Here is a 17,551-nt window from a genome sequence, read left to right on the forward strand (position 1 = left end):
CCAAATTGCACATCTCTTCCCTCTCTTATTCCCACTCTTATATTTAACATGGTGGGTTCACTCCCAAATTGGCCACCATGGCTGCAGCTGTGCCAATCTGAAGCCAGGAGCCAGGAGATTCTTCTGGGTCTCCCACAAAGATCCAGGGGAACTAGGACTTGGGCCATCTTCCACTGCTTTCCCAGGCTGTAGCAGAGAGCTAGATCATAAGTAAAGCAGAAAGTTCTTGAACCAGCATCCACATGGGATACCAGCACTGCAGGCGGCAGCTTTACCTGCTACACCACAGTGCCGGCCCTCCAAATTTTATTTTACTTTAGTTGAAAAAAATTATTTTTGCTTTTTCTATTTGATTTTTTATCAATAGGAAGAGGATATTAACACGAAAAAAGTAACATAAGATGTAAAACTTAATGTTCATCTTCACTTTAGCTGATCCTTTCAGTATTTCCCTACAGGTTTCAACAATTCCTAGAATAGTTTTTCTTTCAAGCAATGCCTCCAATAACTCTAGGTGACACCCAGACAAGATACCTTTCTGCTTTCTTCCCTTTCATCCCTCTCTCTACTTGTAATGAAGAGCTGTGTGGCCTCTTGGGATTCTATCATCTTTCATTTCTTTCTCCCTTCCTGAATAAAAGAAGAGAACCCAGAAATATGTCCCTGCAAGTAGTAATGTTTTTATTTAGAAGATGCAGAGGGGAGATGTTGGCATCCCATAAACAAGTCATAGACAAATCAAGGTCAGTCTTGGCTTGTGGAATTCCTGGGATGAAGAAAGTCACATACTCCCATGTTGAAGGAGAGTGATCAAACAAGAACACTCTGCTAAAATTAACTATGTGTGTCAGTGTGGTAGAAAGTCTGATAAGTTGCTTGCATGTGTTGTTAACTTCTGAGTTGCCATGAGCTACACCTAGTTATGCATAAGTGTCTTGGAGATGCTGGAATAAACAAGCCTTGATCAGCCTTGTTGTCTTGGCTCTATTCTCTGTGCCCTTGTCCCTCTTTCCATTCCCGCTCCCTCCTTCAGGTTCTGTTTGACTGGTGTGCCAGGCCTGCACAAGTAGCGCCCAAACAGGGACCTGAATATGAGGGACAGAAGTGAGGAACCCTGCCATAAAGGCTGCAGGGACAACAGAATAATGAGAGGAAGATGGTTTGCCTGTGGATAGGTGTGAAAGGGGCAATTGTGGGACAAGAACAAGCTAAGCAGGTCATGAGAAAGGCTATACAGACTCCATTACAGACAGAGGGAATAGGGTTAAAAAAAGCAAGCCATAGAACCGTTCACTGATGCTATAGGAATAGTCAGTCCTTGGTTTGCAGAAGAAGGAGTCATGGATGAGCAACATTGGGATTTGCTTGGAAAAGATTTAAATGTGCATTTACAGAAACAAAGCAAGCTGTGATAAAGGCTATAAAAACAAGGTAAGCAAGCAGTAAAGGCTGTAACAACGTTATTGCAGATGTAGAGAATAGGGTTAAAGAAACAAACTGTAGAGCAATTTATCAGTGCTGTTGAGAAAATTAGTCCTTGGTTTGCTGAAGAGGGTGTTGCGGATAAGAAACACTGGGACTTAAAAAATATAGATCAGTGTACACTGGATACCCCCTCCCTGCATTTTAATATTTCACTTGAAGGAAATGTTATCTGCTGTAAAGTAAATCTTACTATGTGAAATGAGAAACTGTGGTGACAAAGTGTCCAAACTGCAGTAAAACAATGTAATTCTTCCATCACTGAATTCAGTATTACCCATTCTGTTTTTGTATTATGTACTAACTCTGCCTCTATTATTGCTAGGAATGCTTGGACAGATTATGCTTGGTTTGCTTTACAAAAAAATGTAAATCAAAATATGCCGCGAATAGTTAAGATTCCACAAACCTGCAAAAATGTAACAATTACAGGTAATAAGAGGCTAATTCCCCCTCAGATATGTTTCAATTTATCCTTAAAACACATTGAATATGATTGTGTTTGATTGCTGGATGTATGCTTGTATGAAAAATTTGTATTGTATTCTTATGGTGTGTTAATTACACCTACACTTCAATGCAACCATAGGGCCAAATGTAAGGACAGATTTTTGGGATGGAGAGGCTTGTATCTAGGTTCAGCTCTGATAAACAAGTAACTTGTCTGCTGGATGACCTTCTGCTCCATGGGAGCCTGGCGAGTTCCTGGGGCGGGGATAAAGGAATGTTTCTTATAAACAGGTGAGCATTCTTCGTGTCTCTGCTCTCTGGCCAAGATCTGGGATGGGACAGGGACACAGTGCTTGCCTAAAATCTTGGCAATGAGCCACCCTTGTATTTGAGGCCTTTAAGAGGGAACTGAAGTAACCCTCTGCTACTGCTGTTTCATCCTGGGGAACTCAGTCAAGCTGAACATTAAACATGCCCGTGATGATTACTAATAATGTTTGATTCTCAGTATGGAGCTTTTTCCAGTGCTGTGTGAAGATTGCCTAGTGATGCCCACAGTACTGTAAATTCTGCAAAACATAAGTACAATGCAGGCATGGATCAATTGGCTTCTGTGACTGACATGTTCTATGACAGTCCCTTTGATGAAGGATTAACAAAATGGATTCACTTAAAAACAGGACATTCAGGACCTGCCACTCTACATGGTATGTCATTACAAAAATCAACAAGGAGGGTTATGCCCCCAAAATGAAGGTGCTCTAAATGTGGGCAGCAGGGGCATGTACAAAAATTGTCCAAAAGACAAAAATCAAAAGAAGGCTCCTCCTGGGATTTGCCCCTGGTGCTAAAGGGGAAGGCATTGGGCCAACGAATGCCACTCCAAAACTGATAAAGAAGATAATTCATTAAAAACAGAGTTTGGGAAACTGTCAGCGGGGCCAGCCTCAGGCCCTCCCTACAGGGATCAGTGGATTGCTACCTAAGGGATTTTTTGGCTTTTGTTAGAAAGAAGTAGCACTACTATGACTGGATTGCAAGTTTTCCCTGGGGTTATAGATGAAAATTTCATGGGAGAAATTAAAATGATGGCCCAAGCTAATGGTACTATTGTCACACTTTCTCCTGGACAGCACATTGCTCAGCTGGTCCTTCTTCCTCTTGCCTTATTTGGAGCCACATTGGGGTATTCCTGTGGGGAAGGAGGTTTTGGGTCTTCAGATGCTTATTGGGTCCATCCTATAACAAAGGACAAGCCAAAATTTCAATTAAAATTGAATGAAAAATTGTTTGTGGGGTTACTACATACGGGAGATGATTTTTCTGTCATTTCTGCAAAAAATTGGCCTAAAGGATGGAAAAAAGAATTAACTATGACTCAGTTATGAGGTATTGGTCAGAGTCAGAGTCAGAGATTAGAACAAAGTTCCAAATTGTTGCAATAGGAAGATGAAGCAGGCAATACAGGCACATTCCAACCATATATTTTAGAAGGACTGCCCATGAATCTCTGGGGGCAAGATGTTTTAACACAAATGGGGGCTTTAATGTGTAGTCCAAATGAAGTTGTTACCACTAATATGCTTCAACAGGGTCACTTGCCAGGTAAGTGTTTAGGTAGACAACAACAAGGCATTACATCTCCTGTTACTTTAACTGTTAATCCTGATTGAAATGTTTTAGGATTCCCATGATGACCACTGATCAACCTGTGCCCCATGAGGAAAAAATAAAATGGAAATCAGATGATCCCATGTGGGTGGATCAATGGCCTTTACTGCAGGAAAAGACAAATGCTGCAGATATTGGTGGAGGAACAATTAACAGCAGGACATATAGTTCCTTCTAATTCTTGGAATGGTCCTATTTTTGTTATCAAAAAGAAATCTGGGAGATGGCGGTTGCTTCAGGACCTTAGGGTGGTTAATGTTACTATGGAAATTATGGGGGCCTTGCAACCAGGTTTACCGTTGCCTACTACAATTCCAAAGGACTCTTATATTGTAATAATAGATTTAAAAGATTGTATTTATACAATACCTTTACATCCAGAAGATTGTCCCCAATCAACTATGACAAAGGTAAACAAAAATATATACATTTGTCTATTGATACCTGTTCTAAATTTAATTTTGCTTCCTTACATACAGGTGAAACTACAATACATGTTATTGCCCATTGCTTGCAAGCTTTTGCTTCCCTAGGAACTCCAAAGCAGATTAAGATGGTTAATGGACCTGCTTGTATGTCTGCCTCTTTTAAAACTTTTTGCGCAACCTTTTTTATATTTCATGTTACTGGCATTCCCTATGATTCTCAGGGTCAAGGCATTGTTTCATAATACTTTAAAGCAATATTTAAATAAAATAAAAAGGGGGAGTTTGGGGTTTCTGCCCATTCTCCTAACAAATGGCTCTCACATGCTTTATTCATTTAAAATTTTCTCACATTGGAAAGATGGTCGTTCTGCAGCTGATTGACACTTGCATCCACAAACACCTGGGAAAAGAGCAATGGTGAAATGGGGATCCTGTCACCAATCAATGGAAAGGACCTGATCCAGTACTGGTATGGGACGTGGGCTCTTAAAGGATGGTTTTTTTTTATGCAGCTAATATACTTTTACATCGTTAGCCCCTGATGATTTCCGCAACTGCTCGCTGGGCCCTGTGGCCCCGATGCTGACATCTGTATTTCCAAAGACACGACAGTGACGCTCATTACCTGAGAACTGTTATGATAATGTCATCTTAATTGGAGATGACATTGCCTTTACCATGGATATATCGCTAGTAGGAGTTCCTGGATTGGCATATGGAAATAATCATGGACTACGAAGGCTTGCATGTTTGGTGACCATGACAATTAATCTTACTGCTTCTGCGCTATCCAACATAGCTGAAGAATTGGATCAAGTTCACTCAGAAGTACTTTTAAACTGTGCAGCTATTGATTACTTGCTGTTAAAAGATCATAAAAGCTGTGAATCTGTACCTGGGGGATGTTGTTTTAATATTACTAACAATGTGCCGTATATAGAGTCTGTTATTGATAAGCTTAAAAATGAAATGCAACACATGTTCATTAACAACCCCCTATCATTTGGAGGGTTCCAATGGATTCATTGGTTATTAATGTTGGCTGGACTGCTACTGCTTTTCCTACTTTGTCTGGGATGTTTTCTGTGTGCTCTGCAACTTGTGTTAACTTCACTACAGTCTATTTGGACTGAGATTCATCATGTAAAACTTTGTACCAAGCCTCCTTTCTAATCAAAATAATTGATATTTGGCTGTATATTTCACCTTTCACCTAATATCAAGCTGGAATGGTATGCAATGATGGGTAAGACGCTCAGCAACCTGTACCAACCTAAGACAGGGATCTAGGCCAAGCTGCTAGAGTTACCGATGATGGGTAAGGACAGAGATGACTGAGGGCAACCTAAGACAGAGGCCATTGTCAATTAAATAAAAAAGGAGAGATTAGGCAGCCCATGAACAAGTCATAGACAAGTCAAGGTCAATCTTGGCTTGTGGAATTCCTGGGAAGAAAAAAGTCACATACTCCCATGTTGAAGGAGAATAATCAAACAAGAACACTCTGCTAAAATTTACTATGTTGTGTCAGTGTTGTGGAAAGCCCGATAAGATGCCTGCATGTGTTGTTAACTTCTGAGTTGCCTTGAGCTACACCTAGTTATGTATAAGTATCTTGGAGATGCTGGAATAAACAAGTCTTGATCAGCCTTGTTGTCTTGGCTCTATTCTCTGTGCCCTTGTCCCTCTTTTCATTCCCACTCCCTCCTTCAGGTTCTGTTTGACTGGTGTGCCAGGCCTGCACAGGAAGAATGCTTCTATTCTTACTATGTTTTCTGTTTTAGATTAACATATGGTAAATTGCCATTGATACTGTTAGTTCATGTGGGAATCAGTCTAAATGTTGCAAAATATAGGGATAGCAGATATTCTTACAAAATGACCCTATGAAACTACCTTTTTTTTTTTATTTTTTTATTTATTTTTTTTATTTTTTTTTTAACTTTTATTTAATGAATATACGTTTCCAAAGTACGAATAATGGATTACTATGGCTTCCCCCCCATACCGTCCCTCCCACCCACAACCCTCCCCTTTCCCACTCCCACTCCCCTTCCATTCACATCAAGATTCATTTTCGATTATCTTAATATACAGAAGATCAGCTTAGTATACATTAAGTAAGGATTTCAACAGTTTGCTCCCACACAGAAACATAAAGTGAAAAATAATAGATGATTTTTTTTAATGATGATGAAATCAGATCAGACCTATTGTCATGTTTAATCCCAGTGAGAGTCAAGTTGGGAGTTGATAGTTTCTTTTTTTTTTTTTTTTTTTTTTTTTTTTTTTTTTACAGAGGATCAGTTTAGTATGCATTAAGTAAAGATTTCAACAGTTTGCACCCCCATAGAAACACAAAGTGCAATATATTATTTGAGTACTCGTTATAGCATTAAATCTCAATGCACAGCAATGAAACTACCTTAATGGAGATTTAAGGGTTCCTCTTGCAAGGCCTGCACACTGTCAGCATGGATAGGGCAACGGCGCTCTTTGGCAAGCAGCACTGGAGACAAATTTCAGTGAATGCATCTACTTTCTTAATGAGCATGCACACTTTCTCAAGGGAAGGCAGAAGGGGTGTAACCAATTCAGGGCAGCACTAATTCTATAAGATAGAGGCAATATTGGTACCGATATGCTCCTCCAATCATCTTGAAAGTCACATAGGCTACAGTAGCTTTCTTGATGGGCTTGGGACACAGCTGGGAGCAGTTTACCTGAGTGGCAGGAATGGAGGGAAATGTGCTTGGGGCTCCCGCCACCTGCCAGCAGCCAGGCTGTGGGGTCCCTCCCAGGAGGCATGGCACGACCATGTCCTCTCTACCTCCTGCATGGTCAGGGCAGGCAGTCTCAGGGGATCACCCACAGAAGTTAGGTTTTCACTAGATCTTAAGGGAATAGTAAGATGTGAGAAAAGTTAAAGAAGATGTCTCAAATGCAGTAAGGTGATGGACAATGCCTTTGAAATGATGGCACAGTAGAAGCCAGTCTGCTCCTTTTCAAACAGGAATGAAGCAGAGCTGGAACGAAGGTGGCACAGAAACAAATCCATTGACAACTGCAGTGATGTCCAGGTCCTTTGGCTCAACCAGACATTGCAGTTTAAAGTTCTGCAAAATGGAGGTCAGGAACAAAAACAGCTCCATGCGGGCCAGGCCCTCTCCCACACATATCCGTTTTCCTGAAAATAACAAAAAGAGAGGGTAATCACTTCCAGTGTGTAACTGTGAATGTAACAAATACAGTATTTTTAACTGTACAAAGAAAATTTACAGTGGTGGAGGATCTATGTAGTTCCAGCTGATACCAAATAGCTATCAAGTTCTTGGGGAAGGCATTGTGGCACTGCATGTTAACCCACCACCTGAGATGCTCGCATCACATATGAAATTTCGTATAGTCTTGGCTGCTCCACAACCAATCCAGTTCCCAATAATATACCTATAAAAGCAGCACAAAATGATTCAAGTGTTTGGTCTTCTGCCACACACGGGAGCCTCAGATGCAGTATCTGTCCCATGGTTTTTGCCTGACCCAGGCTTTCCTGGCTTTTGTGACCATTGGTGAGGGGAACTCTTAAAGGGAAATCTCTACCTTTCTCTCTACCTATCTCTATGTCTCTTTCATGCTACCAAAAACAACAAGTGTTTCAACAATTGCCTACAATTAAATGCAGAAATACGAGAAACATGAACAAGGAAGAAAAAATAACTCCCCCAAAGAAACACAACACTTCAATATCCGAATGTGAAGATTAAGAAATTGATTAAATTCCTGAAAAGAAATTCAAAAGCAGAATGGATCATAAGATTACTCAAAAACAATGAGAAGCAAATTCATGAGATAAAGAAATCCATACAAGGCATGGATGAAAAATTTTCCTGGGAATAAAGTGATTGAGGAAAAATCAAGCTGAAACATCAGAAATCAGGAATTCAACATGTCAAATAAAAAAACACACTGGAAAACTTTAGAAAAAGATTTGGTGAGGTAGAAGGAAGAATTTCTGAGACTAGAAGACAAATTTTTGGAAATATCTAGTCAGACCAAAAAGAAAAAGAGGAGGAAGTGGAGGACAAGAAAGAGGAGAAAAAGAAACAACAATGACAAAAACTAAAATTAGTGTTTGAGATTTATGAGATACTCTCAAATTACCTAACTCATGTGTCTTAGGAGTTCCTAGAGGTGTGGAAAGAGACAATGGATTAGACAGCATATTCAGTGAAATAATAGCAGAAAACTTTACTAATTTGGAGAAAAAGAAAAGATCTTCTCTATGACACATTTTGCTTAAGCTTTCAAAAGTAATGAATACAGGAAATATTGTTAAATGTCTAAAATCTCCATGAGGGAAATGCCAGATTTCCTTCAGAGGAGAGGATCTCCAATTAAACTGCCAGTTGCTGTCTCTTCAGAAACCCTACAGGGTAAGAGAGAATGGAGAGACATAGTTTAAGTCCAAAGAGAAAAGAAACTGTCAGTCCAGAGTACTGTGCTCGGCAAATCTCTCAATAAAATGAAGGTGCATGCCCCATAATTTCTTTATCCAGTCTACTGTTGATGGGCATTTGGGTTGGTTCCAGGTCTTAGCTATTGTGAATTGAGCTGCAATAAACATTAATGTGCAGACTGTTTGTTTGCCAATTTCATTTCCTTTGGGTAAATTCCAAGGAGTGGGATTGCTGGGTTGAATGGTAGGGTTATCTTCAGCTTTCTGAGGAATCTCCAGACTGACTTCCATAGTGGCTTGACCAGTTTGCATTCCCACCAATAGTGGGTTAGTGTCCCTTTTTCCCCACATCCTCTCCAGCATCTGTTGTTGGTAGATTTCTGAATGTGATCCATTCTAACTGGGGTGAGGTGAAACCTCATTGTGGTTTTGATTTGCATTTCCCTGATTGCTAGTGATCTTGAACATTTTTTCATGTGTCTGTTGGCCATTTGGATTTCTTCTTTTGAAAGATGTCTATTGAGGTCCTTGGCCCATCTCTTAAGTGGGTTGTTTGTTTTGATGTTGTGGAGTTTCTTGATTTCTTTGTAGATTCTGGTTATCAACCCTTTATCAGTTGCATAGTTTGCAAATATTTTTTCCCATTCTGTTGGTTGCCTCTTCACTTTCCTGACTGTTTCTTTTGTAGTACAGAAACTTCTCAATTTGATGCAATCCCAAATGTTAATTTTGGCTTTGACTGCCTGTGCTTCTGGGGTGTTTCCAAGAAGTCATTGCCGGTACCTATATCTTGCAGGGTTTTTCAAATGCTCTCTAATAATTTGATGGTGCCAGGCCATAGATTTAAGTCTTTAATCCGTGTTGAGTGCATTTTTGTGTAAGGTGTAAGGTAGGGGTCTTGCTTCATGCTTCTGCACATGGAAATCCAATTTTCCCAGCACCATTTATGAATCGACTGTCCTTACTCCAAGGATTGGTTTTGGATCCTTGATCAAATATGAGTTGGCTGTAGATGTTTGGATTGATTTCTGGTGTTTCTATTCTGTGCCATTGGTCCATCCATCTGTTTCTGTACCAGTACCATGCTGTTTTGATTACAACTGCCCTGTAGTATGTCCTGAAATCTGGTATTGTGATGCTTCCAGGTCTGTTTTTGTTGTACAAGATTGCTTTAGCTATTCGAGGTCTCCATTGTCTCCACATGAATTTTAGCATCATTTTTTCCAGATCTGAGAAGAAGGTCTTCGGCATCTTGATTGGTATTGCATTGAATGTATAAATTGCTTTTGGGAGAATGGACATTTTGATAATAATGATTCTTCCAATCCATGGGCATGGAAGATTTTTCCATTTCTTGATATCCTCTTTTATTTCTTTCTTTAAGGTTTTGTAATTTTCATCATAGAGATCCTTAATGTCATTGGTTCAATTTATTCCAAGGTATTTGATTGTTTTTGTAGCTATTGTGAATGGGATTGATCTTAGAAGTTCTTTCTCAGCTACGGCAAAGGCTGTTGATTTTTGTGTGTTGATTTTATACCCTGCTACTTTGCCAAAATCTTCTATGAGTTCCAATAGTCTGTTAGTAGAGTTCTTTGGGCCCCCTAAATAAAGAATCATATCATCTGCAAAGAGGGATAGTTTGAGTTCTTCCTTCACAATTTGTATCCCTTTAATTTCTTTTTCTTGCCTAATAGCTCTGGCTAGAACTTCCAGAACTATACTGGATAGCAGTGGTGTACTCTATCGAATACTCTACAGCAGTCAAAAACAACGAAACCCGGTCATTTGTAACAAGATGGAGGAATTTGGAAAACATCATGCTGAGTGAATCAAGCCAGTCCCAAAGGGACAAATATATGTTCTGCCTGATTGGCGACAACTAACTGAGCACCAAAGGGGAAACTTGTTGAAGTGAAATGGACACTATGAGAAACAGTGACTTGATTAGCTCTTGTCCTGACGATTGATGTACAATGTAATACTTTATCCATTTTAGTATTTTTTTTTTGTTCTAGTACCATTGGTTGAACTCTGTAATTAACACACAATTATTCTTAGGTGTTTAAATTTTAACTGAAAAGTGATCCCTGTTAGGAATTTGGAAAACATTATGCTGAGTGAAATAAGCCAGTCCCAAAGGGACAAATACCACTTGTTCTCCCTGATAGGTGACAACTAACTGAGCACCAAAAAGAAACCTGCTAAAATGAAATGAACACTATGAGAAACGGTGACTTGATCAGCCCTCACCCTGACTGCTGATGAGCAACTTAATATGTTATCCCTTTTAGTATTTTTTTTGTTTGTTCTACTTAATACTTTTGGTTGAATACTGTAATCAATAAGAAAGGGAAGGGAAAAATCTCATATTTTTACATAAATCCTTTGGTACAAAATTGAAATATAATAGGAAATCTGTGATGGCTCAAGAACGTATGTTCCTGCTTCCTCGCAGCTGCCTGGCCTAACCCTGGTTTTGGGGCATTCAGAACATGAACCAGCAGATGGAAGATCGATCTCTCTCTCTCTCTCTCTCTCTGATCCTGCCTTTCAAATAAATAAATATATTAAGAATAAAAGGACATGGATATTCATTGATTGACAAAGACATTCTTTGTCTAGTCATCAAAGTGGGCTTTGTAAAAACAAGACTTGAAATTCAATGGAAAAATCATAGGACAAGGGGCCAGTGCTGTGGCTCAATTAGCTAATCCTCCACCTGCATTGCCGGTATCCCATATGGGTGCTGGGTTCTAGTGCCTGTTGCTCCTCTTCCAGTGCAGCTTTCTGCTGTGGCCCAGGAAGTCAGTATAGGATGCCCCAAGTGCTTGGGCCCTGCACCCTCATGGGAGACGAGGAAGAAGCACCTGGCTCCTGGCTTCTGATCAGCGCAGCGCGCCGGCCGTTGCAGCCATTTGGGGAGTGAACCAATGGAAGGAAAACCTTTCTCTCTGTCTCTCTCTCTCACTGTCTAAATCTTTACCTGTTCAATAAATTTTAAAAAATCACAGGACAAGAAGATAATGGACAGAAGCACTAGTCCAGTATCTGACACTCATTTTCCTGTGTGTAAATAAAAGTTTCCATCACTTTTACAATATTCATTGACATAAACTCTGCTGGGGCTGTGCTGTCTGAACATTCTCTTCACATCTTGGTCATGTAGAACTTTGCGCCTATCAGATAAAGCAGCATAAATGGTTTCTCAGGAGCAAAAGATCTTACTCTCACCTGCAACCATGGAGAGCTCAGAAGCCTAAAATTTTCATTGAATATTTCCATCAGTTTAAGAAACTCCTCATCTTTATAATCAAAGCGATTATGGAAAATAATGGAGCAGATCACATTGCAGGGAGCACAGCCCAGGATAAAGGTGGGATCACAGGGTGAGGCTGAAGAATTGAAAACAATTTTAAAATACCATTAAAATATAGATATGAAGCTTGTTACTTTTGTCCATGGTAATTTAGAAATTGTAAGCAATACATGATGCAGTACAGGACATTAGGAGACTTGAGTTAGTTGTTTCTATGTCACACATTTTAAATATTTTTAACAATTACAGAAATTTAAGTTGTTAGATGAAATTTCATTTTACCCCAGTGAGGTAGAGGATAATCTGGAAAACCTTGACCTGGGTATTTGTGTGTGCACCTATGTATTATTTACAAAATACCTGACTTTCAGTATTTCTCTTTGCTTAGAGGAGAGCATTATTAGACAAGGCAATTTTTATGTGACTGATAATCAGAAACATTGTGAACAATGCACCACGGAGTAGTAGACTTTTTGGATGTGGAGAAATAATAATCACAATTTCTGACTCAGATTCCAAAGACTAGAATGAGAAAAGCAAAGTAGAAAAGAGACACTCTCTACTTCTGAAAATGAAGTTAAGAGCTGTTATAAACTCCGGAAATCTTTTTAAATAAATCATTTTATGGGAGAGTATTTGTGTATTATGCTACAGGATATACTTACTCAAAATATAAATTAATAAAGGGAGTATATACAAAAAGTACAGCGATTTTTAAAAATATTGATAATAGAGAATAGTAAGTGACAGGAATTTGTTAGTATATGCCTAGGGAGTTAAACTGCACATAGCACCACTGGTGTCCAGCACTAGGCACGGGCCTGGGGAAACCTCAGACATGTCAGTGAAGCTGAGCATGCAGATATGAATGCCCGCGGGAGTTGGTTCTTGTCCCTTAAGTGGCTGATGGGTCATTGCCACCATATGCCTTTGCCAAGTTTCCACCTTGAAATGTTCTGCAATAAGTAGCAGCATTCAGGCTATGGGGAAAACATTGCTCTTCAATTCTTTCAGAAATTACATTCAAAACTTACTTTCATGATTTCTGATTGGAAAATAAAGGAAACTGATTTGGGACAGGAGAGTACTAACTGAACATTCACACCCGTACCAGATGCAGAACCATGCTGCACACACAGCACAGATCTGCAAAAACTCCCCACTTCTCTGCTCCAAACCGAACCTCCCACCATGGGAGAGGCAGCCAGGCCTCAGAATGAAGGCTCCGCCCATCCTGCCAGGTTTCCCAGGGCAGCATATTCAGGAGAGCAGTGTGAGGTCAGCGATGTGGGGTAAGGGTCACCCACCATTGGTTTTTCTCAGCTCCTCCACCAGGCAGTGGGCCTCCTCTTGAACTTGGTCCTCAGTGCTCCTCTTCCCCATCCCGAAATTCCGCAGGGTCATGAGCGAGAAGCGGCGCATCTCCTTCCATGTGTTTGCATTGCTGAAAACAATTCCTGCCAGAATGAGAAACAGAAACTAGGAGGGAGGGAGATCCCAGCAAGTAGGAAGAAGCTGACATGAGGCAGCCACACAAATGGCCAAGTTCTGTCTGAGGAGCTTTTCAAGTCTCTGTTTTCCATCCTTTCCACCCTATTACGACTGTTTAACACACACATACACACACACACACTTACCAAGTCCCTTACTAACTTTTTCAGCCATAGGGAAGCTGCCTCTTCCAGCAAACTCCTCTCCAAGATCAACCAGGGCCTCCTTCACTGCCTCGTATCCATGCAGCACCACAGTGGGCTTCATGCCCAGAAACACGGTGAACACGGGGCCATAGTGTTCTGAGAACTGGGAAATAAACAAATATCACCAAGAAAGCACATGTCAGCCACATAGTGTGTCTGATTCAGACAGAAATTAGCATTGTCTATGTTATCTCTTTATTCTGACGTGGATTCAAATAGTTTTATTTATAACTAAATATGATAGTGATTATTATGGCTGCCACTCATAAATGAACTATGATTCACCATACAATGGCATAGGTAGTTGGTATGCAGTTTACATTTAATTCTCAACTAATACATTCAACAATTTAATTGTACTATTTTATAAATAAAGAAACCTGGACTGGAATTCTAAATTAATCTCCAGTTTCCTGTAGCCATTAATCAGAGGTTTTTGCTGCTTTTTCAAACACTGTGACTTGATATCAATACCCAGATGACTTCAGGATCACATGGCAAGCCCTTCTCATGAGGATCCTGCCTCAGTTGGGTTCCAATGTCATTAGTGTTGTATGTCCTTAAACGTCACCCCAAGTAAGTCTAATGCCCAGCAAAATTTGAAATCTACTGGCAAATTTATTTTTTTTACTTTTTTTTTAAGAATTTTTTTTTTTTGACAGGCAGAGTGGATAGCGAGAGAGACAGAGAGAAAGGTCTTCCTTTGCCGTTGGTTCACCCTCCAATGGCCACCGTGGCCGGCGTGCTGCGGCCGGCGCACCGCGCTGATCCAATGGCAGGAGCCAGGAGCCAGGTGCTTTTCCTGGTCTCCCATGGGGTGCAGGGCCCAAGCACCTGGGCCATCCTCCACTGCACTCCCTGGCCACAGCAGAGAGCTGGCCTGGAAGAGGGGCAGCCGGGACAGAATCCGGCTCCCCAACCGGGACTAGAACCCGGTGTGCCGGCGCCGCTAGGCGGAGGATTAGCCTAGTGAGCCGCGGCGCCGGCCGACTACTGGCAAATTTAGACAGAAAGAGAACAAACAAGATATCTTCTTCTGTGTATATCTTTCTGTCACTTTACCTTTCAAATAATTAAAATAAATCTTATAAAAAATCTGCCACCCATGTGGGAGACCAGGAAGAGTTCTTTGCTCCTGGCTCTGACCTGTCTCAGCCCTGATCACTCCAGCACTTTGTGCAGTCAAATAGCAGATGGGATCTCTCTCTTAAAGATTATTTATTTATTTGAAATATTTAAAGAAGCAGAAGGAGAGAGAGGGAGTGAGAGAGGTCTTCCATTTAATGATTCACTTATCAAATGGCCACATTGGCTGGATCTGGGCCAATCTGAAGCCAGGAGCTTCTTCTGGGTCTCCTACTCCATTGAAGGAACCCCAGCACTTTGGCCATCTTCTACTGCTTTCATAAGCCATAGCAGATAGCTGAATCGGAAGTGGAGTAGCCAGACTCGAACTGAAGTCCGTTTGGGATGCCAGCACTGGAGGACTGGAGGCTACGGCTTTACCTGCTATGCCACAGCCCCAGCCTGGGATCTCTTTTTTATGTTTGTTTAACTAAAAGGCAGTGATACAGAAAGTGGAGGGGAGAGAGAAAGAGAGAGAGAGAGAGAGAGAAAGAGAGAGACCTTCAAACTTTTCTTTCACTACCCAAATTGCTGATTCCAGAAGCCAGGAGCTTCTTCCAGTCTCCCATGTGGGTGCAGGGGTGCAAGAAATTTCACAGTGCTCTGATGCTTTCCCAAGTGCATTAGCAGGTACCTGGATCAGATGTAGAGCAGCCTGGTCCTGAACAGGTTCCGGTATGAGATGGCGGCATCACAAAAAGAAGCTCAAGCTGCTTTGCTGCAGTGCTGGCCAGGAGATCTCGTGCTTTGTCTGTACTATGTTTCTGTCACTCTGTCTTTTGATGAAATCAAATAAGTCTTGAAGAAGAATAAGAAGGAGGAGTAGAAGAACAAGAAGAAGATGATGGAGGAGGAGGAGAAGAAAAGGATAAAAAAGAAAAGGAGGAGGGTAAGGAGGGAAGAGGGACAAGGGAGAAGAGGGGGTGAGACGGAGGAGGAGCAGTAGGAGGAGGATGAGGACAAGGAAGAGAAGGAGAAGGAGTAGAAGAAGAGGAAGAATAAGAAGCAGCAGCAGCACCAGAGGCAGGGTCATGACATTGCAAGCAGCATCCCAGGGAGGAGCAGCTTCTTCCATCCTGTAGCATTCTGGGCCACACAGCAGGGTTTCACAGAATCTAAAAGAATTCTGATGCCACCAGTTGGCCACTGAATGTTTACTTCTTTCTTTCATTCACCTAGACTAATCCAGAACCGATAGTGATGCCAGTTTTTATTGATTCTGCAGAGAAGTTCAATTTCCATGGCTATTCTGAAAAAACAAACCCCATGTATAATACAATAGATGATTTCTTGAATGAAATTTCTATCAGAAGCTCTTCACTTATCACTGATGTTCAGGCAAATGGCTAAAAGAAACAAAGGTCAGCCGTACTCCTGATTTTGGTCACTTAGTTATTTTTATTCTATCTACAGGGACCTAAATATATCTCTACTCAACTCCTGAAATTGGTAGAAGCAGCACCAAAGCTTATAGGGAGCATTTTGGTTTATAATCATCTGTTATAAGAGTGTGCATCCAGGAATAGATTTTATTTTAAAAAGAGTCAATCTATTTTCCCTTTGTATGCCACAGGAGGAGCATAATGAATACTTACCTTAGTTAGGGATTTGCTGATGTCCTTAGCATCTATCTGGAGAATATTTCCAATGATGGGGAAAGGAGTGGGGCCAGGAGGGAGCTTCCCTCTCCCAGAATTCTGCTTCCAGAGAGAAAGGAGAAGTAAACAGCAGAGCCCCAACACCAGGACCACAACTGGATCCATTCTCTTCTTCCTGGTATCCCTGTGAGCTGGGAAGCACAGGCTTTATACCACTCTTGCTAATATGCTTCTCTGAAGGGTCAAGCAATGATGCACTTTATCCTCTCTCCTGAGTGGACTTTGCCTCCATGACATAGATGAAAACAAGATACTCTTTAGACACATCATACTCTTTCCTGTGCCCACTTGGGAAATTGCAATTTCATTGTACTGGGTTGTGCTCATTTATTGGTAGTTGAAAAAAAAAAAGCAAAGCAGGTTGTTTCAATATGGAACCCTGATAGAGAGTTAATGATGACACAAAGAAATTATGCTAAATTCTTTTCTGGGAAAAATGACCACTTCTGAAGTTATGAGTGAAAGAAATCACAATATGCTATGACGTGTATATCCATGTTTTGTATATGCATATAAAATATATGTCATTGTGTCTTGAAGCTATGTTAAAAATTCAGATACTATGTACTTAAATGTCAGCTATTAAAATATTTAATATACTCTAATAGTTTTATAGATAACTACACATTAGAAGTAACCTGAACCATCAATATTGAAAGACCAGAAATAACCAAATCACTAACTGAACAAATTGCCATGGTTTTCAACATTAAATTTTAAAAGAAAACCACTAGAATTCAGAGAATATTAATTCTTACTTTTCAAAAAAATAAGTAGCGATTCCTAGAAACAGAAAACTTGGCCAGGGTTACAGGGCTCACAAGTTACAGAAAGGAATGTGGGTGTTGTGTTAAATTTTGGTTTTGGAGAGTTTTTTAAATAAATTTTTTTAACTTTTATTTAATGAATATAAATTTCCAAAGTACAGCTTATGGATTACAATGGCTCCCCCCCCAATAACTTCCCTCCCACCCGAAACCATCCTCTTTCCCTCTCCCTCCCATTCCATTCACATCAAGATTCATTTTCAATTCTCTTTATATAAAGAAGATCAGTTTAGCATATATTTAGTAAAGATTTCAACAGTTTGCACCCACATAGAAACACAAAGTGAAAAATACTGTTTGAGTACTAGTTATAGCATTAAATCACAATGTACAGCACAATGACAGAAATCCTACATGAGGAGTAAGTGCACAGTGACTCCTCTTGTTGACTTAACAAATTGACACTTTTGTTTATGGCATCAGTAATCACCCTAGGCT

General features: G+C 40.4%; 1 protein-coding gene across 1 annotated transcript in view; it reads right to left on the bottom strand.

Moving 5' to 3' along the window:
• Positions 1-16,441, bottom strand: part of LOC100351945 (cytochrome P450 2C5-like) — a 51,778-nt gene extending 35,337 nt beyond the window's left edge. Inside the window, exons 1-4 of the mRNA XM_089313620.1 lie at positions 16,224-16,441; positions 13,444-13,606; positions 13,114-13,263; positions 11,722-11,882 (exon numbers count right to left, since the gene is read on the bottom strand). Coding sequence (XP_089169746.1) covers positions 11,722-11,882; positions 13,114-13,263; positions 13,444-13,606; positions 16,224-16,391 — 642 coding nt within the window. The 5' untranslated portion in view covers positions 16,392-16,441. The remainder of the gene's footprint in view (positions 1-11,721; positions 11,883-13,113; positions 13,264-13,443; positions 13,607-16,223) is intronic.
• Positions 16,442-17,551: the final 1,110 nt, after the last annotated feature.

Source organism: Oryctolagus cuniculus, chromosome 15, assembly GCF_051225735.1.
Source record: "Oryctolagus cuniculus isolate XC-2025 breed Fujian yellow rabbit chromosome 15, ASM5122573v1, whole genome shotgun sequence".
NCBI classification, from domain to species: domain Eukaryota; kingdom Metazoa; phylum Chordata; class Mammalia; order Lagomorpha; family Leporidae; genus Oryctolagus; species Oryctolagus cuniculus.